The 16,201-nt window shown below is 43.0% G+C and overlaps 2 protein-coding genes across 4 annotated transcripts in view; one reads left to right on the forward strand and one right to left on the reverse strand.

Annotated features, from left to right (window-relative positions):
- LOC141094226 (uncharacterized) overlaps window positions 1-16,201 on the forward strand; it is a 754,752-nt gene that overhangs the window by 420,721 nt on the left and 317,830 nt on the right. The gene's annotated exons all lie outside the window — the stretch shown is intronic.
- The window catches only part of LOC141094275 (uncharacterized), a 36,214-nt gene continuing 24,233 nt past the window's right edge, over window positions 4,221-16,201 (reverse strand). For 2 of the 3 annotated variants that reach the window (XM_073580109.1, XM_073580108.1), the window contains exon 7: window positions 6,029-7,789. In XM_073580109.1, coding sequence (XP_073436210.1) covers window positions 6,603-7,789 — 1,187 coding nt within the window. In that variant the 3' untranslated portion in view covers window positions 6,029-6,602. Of the gene's footprint in view, window positions 4,595-6,028; window positions 7,790-16,201 lie in introns of those variants that run through there. The other variant, XM_073580110.1, reaches the window with a different exon arrangement.

Consider the following 16,201-nt stretch of genomic DNA (forward strand, 5'->3'; position numbering starts at 1 on the left):
CATTGATATGAGTTAAGACCTCAAAAGGACCTATGTACCGAGGACCTAGTTTATACGAGGGTTGCTTAAGGTGGACAAATCTTGAAGACAGCCATACTTTATCTCCAGGTTGGTACAGTGGAGAATCCAGGCATTTTTTGTCGGCATGTCTCTTGATCCTGCCTTGAGCTCGTTCAAGCGCGGTTTTGGTCTCCTGCCAGACCCTGGAGAACTCCTTGGTCAGAAGATTGGCCGCCGGCACACCCGAGACAGGGGTACCGGCAGAGGAACACCAGGATGTTGCCCGTAGACGATAAAGGGTGACTTGGAGGAGGATTCACTAGTGTGGTTATTGTAGGTGAATTCGGCCCATGGGAGCAAGCTGGACCAGTCGTTCTGGTGGGCGTTGGAAAAATGCCGGAGATAAGTCACAAGGATCTGATTCGTACGCTCTGCTTGACCGTTGGTTTGGGGATGGTAGAAAGAGAAGTCCAATGTTACTTCCATCATTCTGCATAGGGCTCTCCAAAACCGCGAAGTGAACTGAACCCCTCTGTCGGAAACGATGTGCTTGGGGAAGCTGTGAATCCAGAAAACATGGGTGATGAAGATCCTCGCCAAGGAACCAGAAGCGGGTGCAAGGGACCAGAGGGTAGGTGCTGAGGGACTTTGTTTTTGGCACACGACGGGCAGGAGGTGATAAAACTTCAGACATCTTGAGGAAGTGATGGTCACCAATTTAAACGAGAGATGAGAAGCATTTTCTTGAGGCCCACATGGCCGGCTAGCTTGGAGGCATGACCCCAACGTAACTCTCACTTCCTCTCTCTTTCTTGCACAAAGGTCTTACCCAGCAACAACGAAGTCAAATTAATGGGAGCGACCACGATGACTTTACTAGGGTCTACAATGTGCGATGGCTCTTCCTTATTATCGGAGACCAGAAAGGACCTGGATAAAGCATCTGCTTTGAGATTCTTGCCACCGGGACGGATATGAAGCTCAGAATCGAACCGGGCAAAGAATAGCAACCACCTGGCTTGACGGGGATTAAGTCTCTGTGCTGACTGGATGTATGCCAGGTTCTTGTGGTCAGTGTAGATTTTAAATGGATGCACTGCTCCCTCCAGAAGATACCGCCACTCTTCCAAGGCCAATTTGATGGCGAGCAGCTCCCGGTCACCACTGGCGTAGTTTCTCTCTGCGGTGGAGAACATTTTAGGGAAAAAACTGCAGGTGACTAGTCGACCGGAGGAAGATCTCTGGGAAAGAACCGCCCCGGCTTTGATGGCAGATGCATCTAATTCGAAGATAAAGGGTTTGTTAACCTCTGGATGATGGCATACGGGAGCTGTAGCGAAGGCTTGTCTCAAGGTTCGAAAGGCTTTTTCGGCCTCCAGAGACCAGAGGTGAGGGTTAGCCCCCTTACGGGTCAAGGCGGAGATAGGAGCAGTCAAAGTAGAAAAGTGTGGGATAAACTGCCGGTAGTAATTAGAGAAACCAAGGAATCGCTGGATTGCCTTGATTCCCTGGGGAAGCGGCCATTTGAGCACGGCGGACACTTTTCCAGGGTCCATATGTAGGCCAGAGTCGGAAATGATATAACCCAAGAATGGCAGGGAGGACTGTTCGAAGGCGCACTTCTCGAGCTTGGCATAATGATGCTCTCTCAAACGTAGTAAGACTTGACGGACGTCTTTTCTGTGGGTAGCCAGGTCCGAGGAAAACACAAGGATGTCGTCCATATACACCACTACACAGGAGTTGAGAAGATCTTGAAACACATCGTTGACGAACTCCTGGAACACTGCGGGAGCATTGCACAGGCCGAAGGGCATGACCAAATATTCATAGTGGCTGTCTCAGGTATTGAAAGTGGTCTTCCACTATTCTCCGGAACGAATGCGGATTAGATTATAGGCCCCTCGGAGATCCAATTTCGTGAAGACTCGTGCTCCCCGCAGACAGTCGAACAGCTCCGGCATGAGAGGAAGCGGATATTTGTTTTTGATGGTGATATCATTGAGGCCCAGGTATTCAATGCAGGGATGGAGGGATCCATCCTTCTTGACGAAAAAGAAACCTGCTCCTGCAGGCGAAGACAACTTGCGAATAAAGCCTCTGACCAGGTTTTCTTGGATATATTCGGTCATGGCCTGAGTCTCGAAGGGGGATAATGGATAGATCCGACCCCGGGGTGGAGTAGAACCTGGGACAAGGTTCTACTCCAAAATATATCAAATTAGAAAACACATCAATTGTTTCTCACAAGGTGTCATCATGCTCAATGTCCGTGTGGTAAGACCTATATAGGTCTTACCACACGTGAGCTAAAGGTTAGAACCAGAGCACATGTGAGGGACATTGAAAGGGCTAAAACCATTTTGGACGACTCGCTTTTGAAAACTTTGCCACGGCATTTTAAACGTTATTATGATAGCAATGCCAGAGGTCTCATCATCAAGGGCATTGACTTGGTAACGTTGGGCCCCAGAGGTGGGGATCTTAGCAAGGCTCTGGCCCAAAAAGAAAGTCAATGGATCTTTCGTTTGGGAACCATGAGCCCTTTAGGCCTCAATGAAAGTTTGGGGTTTGCATCTTTCTTATATCATTAACTTTGGATCTATATAGAGTTTGCATCTCTCCTGTACCATCGGTTTTGGATTTATATAGGTTATTGGTGGCATTTTTATGGCGTGGGTGGGGTTTCTTTTATTTTATTTTTTATCTTTTTAGCACTTTTTTCTTTTCACTAATTCTTCATTTTTCATCTAGATTTACAGTTAACCTTGGAGAATTCTTAGGTCAAGTCGTAGTTTGGCAGGATGGGTATCCAGTTTCATTATGGATTTTATTCCGTATATCGATCAAGAAAGAATATTGAACTCGAGCATGCCTAGAATATATTTTCATCATGGGTCTTCTTTCTACACAAGTATCAAGAAAGAAGATGAGATTGGAATATGATTAGAACATATGCTGCTATATTTATTAGGGACCTTCTTTTTATATTAGCATTAGGAATGAAACTCGGATTGAAGCATGCTTAGAATACTGTTGATTTTTGAGAGTTCAATTAATTAATAGTTATCTTAATGCTTCTATGATAATTTTTTTACATCTACTTATAGAGGAATATCTTTGATCATGTTTGGGACAGGGTGGATATAGTATTATGCACTTGTCACTTTATAACTTTATAATATTTTTATGTTTGGTTGTATGTTTTTTACAAAATGAAATATGTAATTATTCACGTGTCATGCACTTATTATAATTTCACTTTATTAAATATTCATAATTTTCTTATCACTTTACTTAGTCTTTATAAGCACAATTATTTTCGTTCACTTGATTGGAGATCATTGGTTTACAATAATTAAGCACTAGTACAGATTGTCCACTTCAAATTCACTTTATAATTATTGAGGCAGTTTATTCACAATATCCATATCCCTGATGATAGCGCGCGTGCGCAGAATCTGTAGCGCCGTTCACTTCCAGGAGCGCTCCATTATTGAGCCGCATGTGCACTAGTGTACGGCTCAAGGAGCGCGTCACTGGAAGTGACGTTATGCTGGGCTGCACAGATCGGCACACGCGCCAGAAATATCTGAAGAAACGGATTTTTCCGTTACATGCAACGGCTTCCTATTGGCTCCCAGGGGTATATAACCTCCTGACACACTCACCTTTGACACGACCCCGGAAGAAGCGATTGCGAAACGCGCGTTGGGGTAGGGGAGGTCATGCCACGCACTGTCACAGACGCCTGCTTACATGAGGTAATTGTCCCTTTGTACTTTTCTTCTTTATTCCACTTAGGATTGTTATCCATGATGACGTTAGTTATGCTGATGAAACTGGAATTTAGGTTATTTACTTATAGCTAGCATTACAGCTAATATTGTATTGGCACCGTTTGTGCATTATAGTATCTAGGTCTACATTTAATTAGCATATAGTTAATATTGTGTCTGCACCTTCAGCCGCTTATTTATGCTTGTTTGCCTAGGATATATGGGATTATGTATAGGATTGCCTATATAATATATAGATAATTTTTGTTGCGTTCTTGGCGTTCTAATTCCTCCTGCTGGGTATTTTGTCTTATTTTAAGTAATTTTAAACTAATTCAATAAATTTTGTGTTATCATTGCTGGCTCTCTTCAGTTCGGCAATATGAGTACATAAGTCCGACATTTTTTTGTATCTTTGTGGTTAATGAAGTGCCAGTATACTTGGTATAAGGACTATTGTTGATTTATTGATTTGTCTTGACAAGACTGTCCCCAACGCAGGATATCACCGGAAAGCCAGTCCAGGGTAGGCTCGTGGGTTCTCTACCAGGGAAGGCCCAAGAGGATGGTATGAGATAACGAGGGCAGCACTTAGAAGACCATCTTCTCCTGGTGTAAGGCTCCAATCTGAAGTTCCACCTCTTCGGTGACCAGAGTAACGGACTCCCGCAAGGGTCAACCGTCGACCGAAGCAATCTGCCGAGGAGTCTCCAGGGATCGGACAGGGATACAAAGTCTCTTAACTGCCTCGAACTGAATAAAGTTGCCAGCTGCACCCGAATCAATGTAAGCCCACTCAGAAAAACGTTTGGAGCCTAGGTGCAAAAGGACAGAAAGAGTCAAGGGTAGAGAGGAATCACAATTACCTAGGGGGGCCTCTCTTACCTGTCCTAGGTGGAGGCGTTTCCCGGGCATATAGGACAGGAGCGAAGGAAGTGGGATGCAGTCCCACAATAGAAGCAGAGCTTCTGTTCGACCCTCTCTCTCCGGCGCTCCTCCACCGGTTTGAGACGATCCACTTGCATGGCTTCCGGTGCAGGAGCCGCAGAGGCCGACACTGGGCGAGAGCGGGGAGGACTATGGGCAGCCAGAAGAAAGCAAGAAGGTCTTCTCTCTCTAGCTAACTTTCGGGATCACTCCTGAAAGCGCAGGTCAATGCTGGTAGGAGATCAGGTTAACTCACATTGTTGATTACTTAATTAATTTGCATAGTTTTCAATCCTCTGTTTAGCAAGTCAACAAGCCACAGGACTCACACAATGGTCATTCAACAGATTAAGTAAAAATCCAGTGTTCCTACAACTTAGTGTATAAAGATAGCAGACAATAAGTTGTAGGAGATGATATGAGGAAAACATTAGCTATTCAAAATGATCAAAAACAACGTTTAAGACTAATATGGAAACAGTGTATGGTTCTTGACCAACTGAAGAACAAACGCATAAAAGCAAAACTCAACATATAGATAACAGTCTATTCCTCCTGGCTTACAGAAAACAGACGTGTGGATAAATAATGTAAAATCCTGTGTCATCACACCAGATTTATATTTTTTTTATGCTTGGCTGCTGTCACACAAAGGACACAGATGCAAAACTGCATCGCCATATTTTGAGAGCTGTAATTTTTCCATAGTTTTGCTGACAGTCATGTGAGGGCTTGTTTTCTGCAGGACGAGTTGACGTTTATTGGTATAATTTTCGGACACATGACATTATTTGATCACTATTTATTCCGATTTTTGGGAGGCAGAATGAACAAAAAACAGTAATTCATATATTTTTTATGCCTTTCCGCATGTAGTAAAATTGATAAGGCAGTTTTATTCTTCGTGTCAGTACTATTACAGCGATACCTCATTTATATCTTTTTTGTTTCAGCGCTTTTACACAAAAACTATTTTATACAAAAAAAAAAAAAAAATAATCTCTTCATTATGAGAGCTATAGCTTTTTTTTATTTTTCTGCTGACGGACCCGTATGACGGCTTGTTTTTTTGCAGGACAAGATGACGTTTTCATCTGTACAATTTTTATGTAGATTGGGTTTTTTTTTTTATCGTGTTGTTTTCCACTTTTTGTTCAGCAATATGAGGATAAAGCATAGTTTTGTGCCTTTTTTTGTTTTTAAGGTGTTGACTGAAGGGGTTAACTAGTGGGACAGTTTTATAGGTCAGGTTGTTCCAGAAGGGGCAATATCAAATATGTGTACCTTATTTTTTTTTTTTACATATATTTATTGGATAAATATTTCTTTTATTTTGTTCTTTATTTTGTGATTTTTTTTTTTTTACAAAAAATAATTTTACATTTTATTAACTTTTTTCCTACTCTTTTGCATTGTCCCCTGGATGGGACATCAGCTGTATAATGACAGATCGCTGATCTACCTATTCACAGCGCCATATCAATAGGGCAGTTTACAGGAACACAGTTCCTGCGGTGCCGTGTATATACGGCGCAAGTCAGGAAGGGGTTTAAAGATGCTGTCTCTGAATGGATGGATGAGCCAAGTTGTGCCCTTTCAAATACCTGGGCCTTCCTATACAGACAATAGGAAATATTCCTTCTACTACAGACCATTTGCCAACATCCCTCTAAGATGAAAATCCAGGAGCTATAAGGTCCCAGGATTGCCACCTACCTCCAGCAAATGCCCCTTTGTGCTTACAATATTGGTATATCCAGTTTCACCCTTTTGTAAACTAAATGTAATTCTACTGCCTTCTTTCCCTTATTATTTATTTCCTTCACACTCTACATGAGTTTTTAGATGATGAAGATATGATTCCCAGGAATAACATTACCACATAAAAAATAGTTTCTACCCTGTATGAATTCTCTGATGAGCAACAAGTTTTGAACTCATAGTATAACATTCCCCACATTCTGGACATGAATATGGCTTCTCTCCTGTGTGGATTCTTTGATGTCTAAGAAGAACTGATTTCTGGATAAAACATTTCCCACATTCTGGACATGAATATGGCTTCTCTCCTGTGTGAATTCTTTGATGTGCAAGAAGACCTGATTTCTGGATAAAACATTTCCCACATTCTGGACATGAATATGGCTTCTCTCCTGTGTGAATTCTTTGATGTGCAAGAAGATCTGATCTCTGGATAAAACATTTCCCACATTCTGAACATGAATACGGCTTCTCTCCTGTGTGGATTCTGTAATGTAAAAGCAAACTTGACTTACATCTAAAACATTTCCCACAATCTGGACATGAAAATGGCTTTTCTCCTGTGTGACTTCGCTGATGCATAAGGAGATGTGCTTTCTGGATAAAATATTTCCCACATTCTGAACAAGAAAATGGCTTTTCTCCTGTGTGAATTCTTTGATGGTCACTAAGTTCTGATCTCTGGATAAAACATTTCCCACATTCTGAACATGAATATGGCTTCTCTCCTGTGTGGATTCTTTGATGGTTAAGAAGATTGAATTTCTTTTTAAAACATTTCCCACATTCTGAACAAGAAAATGGCTTTTCTCCTGTGTGAATTCGCTCATGTTTAAGCGATTGAGATTTATATTTAAAACATTTCCCACATTCTGAACATGAATATGGCTTCTCTCCAGTGTGAATTCTCTGATGTCTAACAAGTGTTGCTTTAACCATGAAACATTTCCCACATTCTGGACATGAAAATGGCCTTTCTCCTGTGTGAATTCTTTGATGGATAAGAAGTTTATCTTTCTTGATAAAACATTTCCCACATTCTGAACATGAATATGGCTTCTCTCCTGTGTGAATTCTTTCATGTGTAAGCAAGCTAGATTTATATTTAAAATATTTCCCACATTCTGAACAGGTAAATGGTTTCTTCTCTGTGGGAATTATTTGATGTTCAACATCACTGTTGCAGCTTTCATTTTGCTTAACAGTCTGTGATGAATCCAAATAGGTGACTGATTGAAAAGGTTCCGATGATTGATTTTTGCTCTGAAGGGCTGGAGTAATGGCGTGCTTTTCATAGGTATCTGGTTTGACACCACAGTCATCTGCCAAGAATGAAACGGAGTTTATTTTTCAATATCAACGCCTTATATTTTATATACTTTCTATATACATAATTCTATACAACTCAAAGTATAATGAAACTATGACCCAAGACAGTGGTGAGCCACCTGTTCACAAATCCCATGGTACTGAACCTCAAATCGACAAACATAATACACAAATGCAGAAAAATTTGAAGCAATAAAAGGAGGAATAAAAATAAGCTTTATTACATCACAATCTATAGCAACAGATAAAAATATACACCATAACAACATGTAAGATTCTTAAAGGGGTATTCCCATCTCTGGTCAACTATCCCAATATGTAGTAGGTGTAATAATAATAATATTAGGAAATATGTAGTATAGTTCTTCTGACTCGCTATGTTGCTCACCCCATGTGCAGAGCATTGCATTAGCTTAGGTATCCATGGTTACTACCACTCATATAATGACTGTTAGTTACTAATGGTCATAACCATGGATACCTAAGCTACTGCAATGCTGGACATGGGGTAAGCGACAGAGAATCAGGAAAACTATACCACATTTCTATAAATAAAACTACACATAAATGGCTTAAAGAAAGACACTTCCCAAATTAGTAATGAATCCCAATAGAAAAAGGAAGCCTATAGCCAAAAAAAGTAAAATTGAAAGATCTTTATTAACACAAATCTAAGACAGAAATAAATTAAAAATGGAGATATAAGTACAACAGACTACTGTCTGATAAGGTAATACACCCAAGTCTGACTAATCTAGTGTCATCATGTAGACCCTATTCATAAACTCTAATACTTCCAAGTACAAAACCTTTGCAAAAATATTCAACTATTTGAGCACATGCAATCAAATCTGGGGAGCAAGTTATATAACTGCAGAATATTACAGCACTTATTACTCAAAAAGCCAATATATGTGCAATGCAAAGCATAAATTACCGGACTTATGTGACTTACAGCTATAAGAGATCTTAGACATGCAGATGAAGATGGACCTCACAAGGATTAGTAGATAAAGTGCATTGTGCTGATGTATATCACGTGTCATAAAGACTACTAGAGTAATGAAAGGAAAGTCATTTGTCTTTAAGGAGTAACCATATCAGATATAGCAGCATATGAATGTACAGCCAGTGAGACCAGCAAGGAGATCAAATGTATAAAGGCCAGTATACAGTGGGGAAAAAAAGTATTTAGTCAGTCAGCAATAGTGCAAGTTCCACCACTTAAAAAGATGAGAGGCGTCTGTAATTTACATCATAGGTAGACCTCAACTATGGGAGACAAACTGAGAAAAAAAAAATCCAGAAAATCACATTGTGTGTTTTTTTTCATTTTATTTGCATATTATGGTGGAAAATAAGTATTTGGTCAGAAACAAAATTTCATCTCAATACTTTGTGATATATCCTTTGTTGGCAATGACAGAGGTCAAACGTTTTCTGTAAGTCTTCACAAGGTTGCAACACACTGTTGTTGGTATGTTGGCCCATTCCTCCATGCAGATCTCCTCTAGAGCGGTGATGTTTTTGGCTTTTCGCTTGGCAACACGGACTTTCAACTCCCTCCAAAGGTTTTCTATAAGGTTGAGATCTGGAGACTCCTTCTTTGCCCTGGCGGTGTGCTTTGGATCATTGTCATGTTGAAAGACCCAGCCATGTTTCATCTTCAATGCCCTTGCTGATGGAAGGAGGTTTGCACTCAAAATCTCACGATACATGGCCCCATTCATTCTTTCATGTACCCGGATCAGTCGTCCTGGCCCCTTTGCAGAGAAACAGCCCCAAAGCATGATGTTTCCACCACCATGCTTTACAGTAGGTATGGTGTTTGATGGATGCAACTCAGTATTCTTTTTCCTCCAAACACGACAAGTTGTGTTTCTACCAAACAGTTCCAGTTTGGTTTCATCAGACCATAGGACATTCTCCCAAAACTCCTCTGGATCATCCAAATGCTCTCTAGCAAACTTCAGACGGGCCCGGACATGTACAGGCTTAAGCAGTGGGACACGTCTGGCACTGCAGGATCTGAGTCCATGGTGGCGTAGTGTGTTACTTATGGTAGGCCTTGTTACATTGGTCCCAGCTCTCTGCAGTTCATTCACTAGGTCCCCCCGCGTGGTTCTGGGATTTTTGCTCACCGTTCTTGTGATCATTCTGACCCCACGGGGTGGGATTTTGCGTGGAGCACCAGATCGAGGGAGATTATCAGTGGTCTTGTATGTCTTCCATTTTCTAATTATTGCTCCCACAGTTGATTTCTTCACTCCAAGCTGGTTGGCTATTGCAGATTCAGTCTTCCCAGCCTGGTGCAGGGCTACAATTTTGTTTCTGGTGTCCTTTGACAGCTCTTTGGTCTTCAACATAGTGGAGTTTGGAGTCAGACTGTTTGAGGGTGTGCACAGGTGTCTTTTTATACTGATAACAAGTTTAAACAGGTGCCATTACTACAGGTAATGAGTGGAGGAAAGAGGAGACTCTTAAAGAAGAAGTTACAGGTCTGTGAGAGCCAGAAATCTTGATTGCTTGTTTCTGACCAAATACTTATTTTCCACCATAATATGCAAATAAAATGAAAAAAAAACAGACAATGTGATTTTCTAGATTTTTTTTTCTCAGTTTGTCTCCCATAGTTGAGGTCTACCTATGATGTAAATTACAGACGCCTCTCATCTTTTTAAGTGGTGGAACTTGCACTATTGCTGACTGACTAAATACTTTTTTTTCCCCACTGTATGTGCAAGACTGAAATTACTGATGGAAATAACAGTAAGGGATCTCTAGTTGTAAAACATGAAAAACCGAATATATGTCTTCAGAGGAATTAGTAAAGGACATTGTATTGATTATATATATAAAGTGTCATAAAGACTACAATAATCATATAATAAACACCATTTACACGAATCTCAAGAAGGCATATGCCTAAAGTATAGCAGCAGGTGGAGAAGTGGTCAGTGAAATCAGCAAAGATCAAAAAGATGACATGTGTGCTTAACAAAATGCAGAGTATTACCCCCTTCCCAGGCTATACACATCAACCCACAGCTGTCAGCTTTCCCTCTGCTGGTTATGAAAATAAAGCCCATGCAATTTTTTCTGAAAAATAATCATTTAATTAAATACATGTACAGTAAACTGCACACACATTGTACTAATTATATATGTGACTGACATCTTTATATCTATCTATTCTATGTATACAGCTGTGAGCAAATATTAATATCCTAGGAAGCTCCATGGGTATTACCCCCTTACTAGGGAATAAATATCTGCCCCCACCTGTCCGCTTTCCCTCTGCTGGTTAATAAATTGTTGGGGGACCCCACGTCAGTTTTTTTCAGAAAATATATTTAGTAAACAATAAAATACATGTAGAGTAAGATGTACATACACTGTACTAATTCTGTATGTGACTGATATCTTTATATCTATTCTATTCTGTAGGGTCACGCTGTGATTTTTACTGTACGCAGCAGATGAATTGCCGGCTTTTCAAAGGACATGGGTATGTAAAAATCAGTCAGCAGTCACATGGTCCGAGTGACATGCAATTTTTTCCCCCACACCCATTGATTTGGAGTGTCGTCCGAGTTACAAGGACAGTCGCAGCATGCTCATAGATAACACTGATCAGAGTGCGGATTGCACTCGTCCATTTTCCTTGCAAATGAGTATGAGCTTTTAAGGGGAGTATAATGTGATTTTTTATTTTATTCTTAATTTTACACTCTATGTAGACAGTGGGGGCTGAATACAATCTCAATATTGTCCCCAGCTCCCGCTGATCGCAGGCAGAGCAGAGGACAATAATGTGAGCTGTCCTCCACATCCGGCACCGGGGATCAGCGCAAACAGTACCTGTCAGGATTCAAACCTAGTACTTCTTGTGCACCAGTCAGCAGCTCTTCCTACTGAGCTATTCAGCTCGCTGGACAATTCAGTGCTTATCCAAATACTTGAAGCTATGTTGTTGCTGATGTCTTCTCCCTGAGTTTCCTGTTGGTTACCACCCTGAGTTCCTGATGTGTGCAATCAGAATGAACCACCTTTTAAAATCTGGCCTTGCTTTCAGTTCCTTGCATGATTGATTATTGAACTACCTGACTTTAGTCAAACTTCCTTTCACCTGCTATTCCCTCACAGGTCACTTCTGTTGGTACTTTGCCAAAATTTGCTTTTGCCCATGACTGTATCTAGAATGTAGCGTTGAATGCGTCCTTCTGTCCAAAGCCGGTATAGACTGCGCCTGCACAATGTGGCCGTAGTCAGAAGGACACATCCAGCGTTAATAAAGGTGACAGGGTAGACGACGAGGATGGCGGATGACTGTAGCACAGGAGATTGCGGTATGTGTAGGTGCTGACTGAATACGTGAGGGCATACCACGAGCTCTGGTGAGGCTGGAGGAGGAGTGTTGGGCCGGAGTTAACACCTGCACATGGCGGGATCTCTGGCGCTATTTTATTGAAGATAAATTCGCACAGTGTCTTCAACAAAATGTAAATATTTAACACAGACAGCGCGTAGCAGTGGAGCGGGGAAAGGCTTATTGTTTGTTGTTTTGTACGTATGTATGGAACAACAGCAGCGCATGCAGGATAAGGGAGAATATAATAGGATGGGGGAGCACATACCTGGCTAGAGGGACATATACAAGGATGGGGGAGCATACAGCTCTGGCAAAAATTAAGAGACCATTGCAAAAATAGAATTAGACTTACAGGTAATTCGGTTTCTAGAAACCTTCCACGACAGCATAGGAGGTTGTCTCCACGCCGTAATGGGGGACAGGAAGTACGAGAGGCTAAAAGGTCCCACCCACCTCCCTCTCACCAGTGACTTATAACTGATTACCATAGCACCGGTTACCTTAAGATTCTCAGAATTTTGTCCAAGAATGCAGGGAGGGAAATAGTGGTGTCGTGGAAGGTTTGTAGAAACCGAATTACCGGTAAGTCTAATTCTATTTTCTCTAGCAACCTTCCACGACAGCATAGGAGGCATAACAACCTATACTGCACTGGGGGGGGGGGGGAGGACAACGGCTTGAAGAACTTTCGGCCAAAGGCTAGATCCCTGTTGGACACAAGGTCCAACCTGTAGTGTTTAGTGAAAGTATGTAAGGAGGACCAGGTTGCTGCCTTACAAATCTGCTCCGAAGATGCGCCTGCCCTCTCAGACCATGAAGTAGAGGTAGATCGTGTTGAATGCGCCTTGATCCCCATAGGGGGAGCGATGTTCTGCGCCAGGTATGCTTCGGAGATGGCTTTCTTAATCCAATTGGCTATGGTGTTTTTTGCTACCTTCTTTCCCTTGTTTGGACCAGAAGTATGGATAAATAGGTTGTGATCAATTCTATAGGGTTTGGTACACTCTAAGTAGTAGAGAATTATGCGCCTTACGTCCAGCGTATGAAACACCCTTTCCTTAGGGTTCGCTGGGTTTTGACAAAATGAGGGAAGAATGATTTCCTGCGATCTATGGAAATCAGACACAACCTTTGGTAGGAACGATGGATCAAGGGAAAGAACTATGGAATCGTCCCTAATGGTTAGGTAGGGATCCCTGATTGAGAGAGCTTGGAGCTCTCCTATTCGCCTTGCCGAGGTTATCGCTATAAGGAAGGCCACTTTACAGGAGAGCAGCTGAGAAGTACAGGATGTCAGGGGCTTAAAGGGTAATTGAGTGAGTCCCGTAAGTACCACATTCAAGTCCCAAGGTGGAATGGCGACTAGCCTTTTTGGATGTAGCTTAGTGGCTGATGTGATGAATCTTTTTATCCACCTGTGGTTGGCCAAGTCACAGTCGAACATGGAGCTTAATGCTGATATCTGAACTTTAAGTGTGCTGGGTTTTAGACCTAGCTCAAGCCCCCGCTGTAGGAAATCCAGGATATGGGAAATGTTAGGGTTTTCTGGGTCAGGCAAATCTGGCAGACACCATGAGGAAAATTTTTTCCATATTTTGTTATAAATAGCAATGGTGACTGGTTTCTGAGATTTCTGGAGGGTCTTTATTACTGCTTCTGATAGCCCCCTGGCCCTCAGGATCTGGGTCTCAGTAACCAGGCCGCTAACTTCATTCCCCGGAGGTTTGGGTGATGTAGAGGGCCCTGCAAGAGAAGGTCGTCTTCCAGGGGGTAGGTGGAATGGCCCGTCTACCTATAGCTCCATAATTAGAGAGTACCAGCTCCTCTTTGGCCATAGTGGGGCTACTAGGATGGTTTGGGTCCGATCCTCATGGATTTTCCTCAGGGTTGCGGCAAGGATTGGAACTGGCGGGAATGCATACGCCAGACGAAATCTCCACCTGTGGGCGAAGGCATCTACCGCCACGGATCTGTCTTTGGGGTTCAGGGAGAAGTAGTCTCTCTAGGGCATTTTCTCTTGAGGCCAGTAGATCCACCTCTGGAAGACCCCACCTGTTGACCAGCCTCTGAAAGACTCTTTGGTTTAGGCTTCACTCTCCAGGCTGGATGCATTTTCTGCTCAAGAAATCTGCTTAAAGGTTGGAGGCACCCTTTAGGTGGACTGCCGTTAGAGAACGGAGGTGTCTTTCGGCCCAGCAAAATATTCGACAAGAAAGCCCCTCTAGGCTGCTGGATCTCGTGCCGCCCTGATGTCAGAGATGGGCCACTGTTGCTACATTGTCCGAATAGACTCTGATATGATGGCCCTGGACTAGGCGTCTTGCTGCCAGAAGAGCTTCCTCCACAGCCTTCAGCTCCCTGAAGTTTGAGGATTTTGCACTCATTTTCTGGCTCCACAACCCCTGGAATGGTTGCCGGGACACCACAGCTCCCCAGCCTATTTTGCTGGCATCTGATGTTACCATGACCAGGGGAATCTGGGACCAGTTGATTCCCTTGCACAAATTCTTGCGGTCCATCCACCATTCTAGTAAAGCTTTCACCTTTCCTGGGGTCTGGACTCTTTTGTTCAGGCAGGTATGATCCCCGTTCCAGCTCCTCAAGATGTGGGACTGGAGTATTCTGGAGTGGGCCTGTGCCCAAGGCACTGACTGGATGCAGGAGGTCATTGACCCTAGTATAGACATGGCTGACCTGAGGGTTGGGGACCTTTGTTCCCTGAAAGCTGAGATCCTTGATATTATGGACCTCTGATGTTCCTCTGGGAGGAAAGTCATTTGTTGTCTTGAACCTAGGAGGACTCCTAAGAATTTTATCTCCTGGGAGGGCTGGATCTGTGAATTTTTTATATTCGGGACCCACCCCAATGATTGAAGAATACTCAGGGTTTGAGTCACCTGTCTTTCCAGGATCTGGTAGGAGGCTCCTATTACCAGCAGGTCGTCCAGGTAGGGCACAATGCATTTGCCCTGCCTTCTGATGTGGGACACAGCTTCTGCCATGACCTTGGAAAATACTCGAGGGGCAGAGGATATTCCAAAGGGAAGCACGTTGTACTGATAGTGCCTGACTTCTGTACCCTGGCAGATCGCAAACCTCAGACACTTCCTGTGAGAAGGATGTATGGGGATTGTGAAAATAGGCATCCTTTAAGTTTATGGTTGCCATGAAGTGAGACGGCCCTAACAGAGGAATGGCGGTCTTCACCGACTCCATCTTGAATCTGTGATATACGATGTGTCGGTTGAGGCCCTTCAGATTTATTATTCTTCTTGCCTCTCCTGTGGGTTTTCTCACTAGGAACAGTCTGGAATAATGCCCTCTTCCCCGTTCCTCCACAGGGACCGGAGAGATGGCGTTTGATTGAAGCAGGAGCTGGATGCCAGTTTTTAGTGCTGGGGACTCCCGAGGTGGTGGGGAGGTAACTCTTATACCCCGCGGAGGGAAGGATTCGAGTTCTAGCAGCAGGTCCTCCCTGATCACGCTGAGGACCCAGGGGGCTCTTGGAAATCATCTGCCATGAGTGAATAAACCTCGAAAGCCTTCCCCCCACCGGGGTCAAGTCATTGCTTTTCTTGTGGCTGTTGCTGCTGCTGGGGGACCAGGATGTTCCTGCCTCTCCCCTTAGCATAACTCCATCTTCCAGTCTTTCCTTTGCCTCTCGGCTGGGATGGTTGATTCTGGGGGGCTCGAAAAAGCCGCTTTTTTGTGGTCTTCTGCTCAGGAAGCACCTTCTTATCTGTGGCCTTTTCAAGAATTTCATCTAAGGCCAGGCCAAAGACATGTTCACCCATGAAGGGTAAGGAGCAGAGTTTAACCTTAGAAGTCACATCATCTCCATTGCTGCATCGGCCAAGAAACCTGTAGCCCTCTGTAGTATGGGAAGGGAGTTAAGAAGGTCACCTCTTGAGGTTCCCCGGGAAATATGACTCCCATTGGAAGAGAGACCTAGAGACACATGTGGACGCTATTCCTGATTTTAAGGAGAAGGCAGAAGTTTCCCAGGCTTTTCTTAGGAGGCTTTCTGCCTTAC

This window comes from Dendrobates tinctorius, unplaced genomic scaffold (assembly GCF_039654945.1).
Source record: "Dendrobates tinctorius isolate UK_male_01 unplaced genomic scaffold, ASM3965494v1 ptg000063l, whole genome shotgun sequence".
NCBI lineage: Eukaryota > Metazoa > Chordata > Amphibia > Anura > Dendrobatidae > Dendrobates > Dendrobates tinctorius.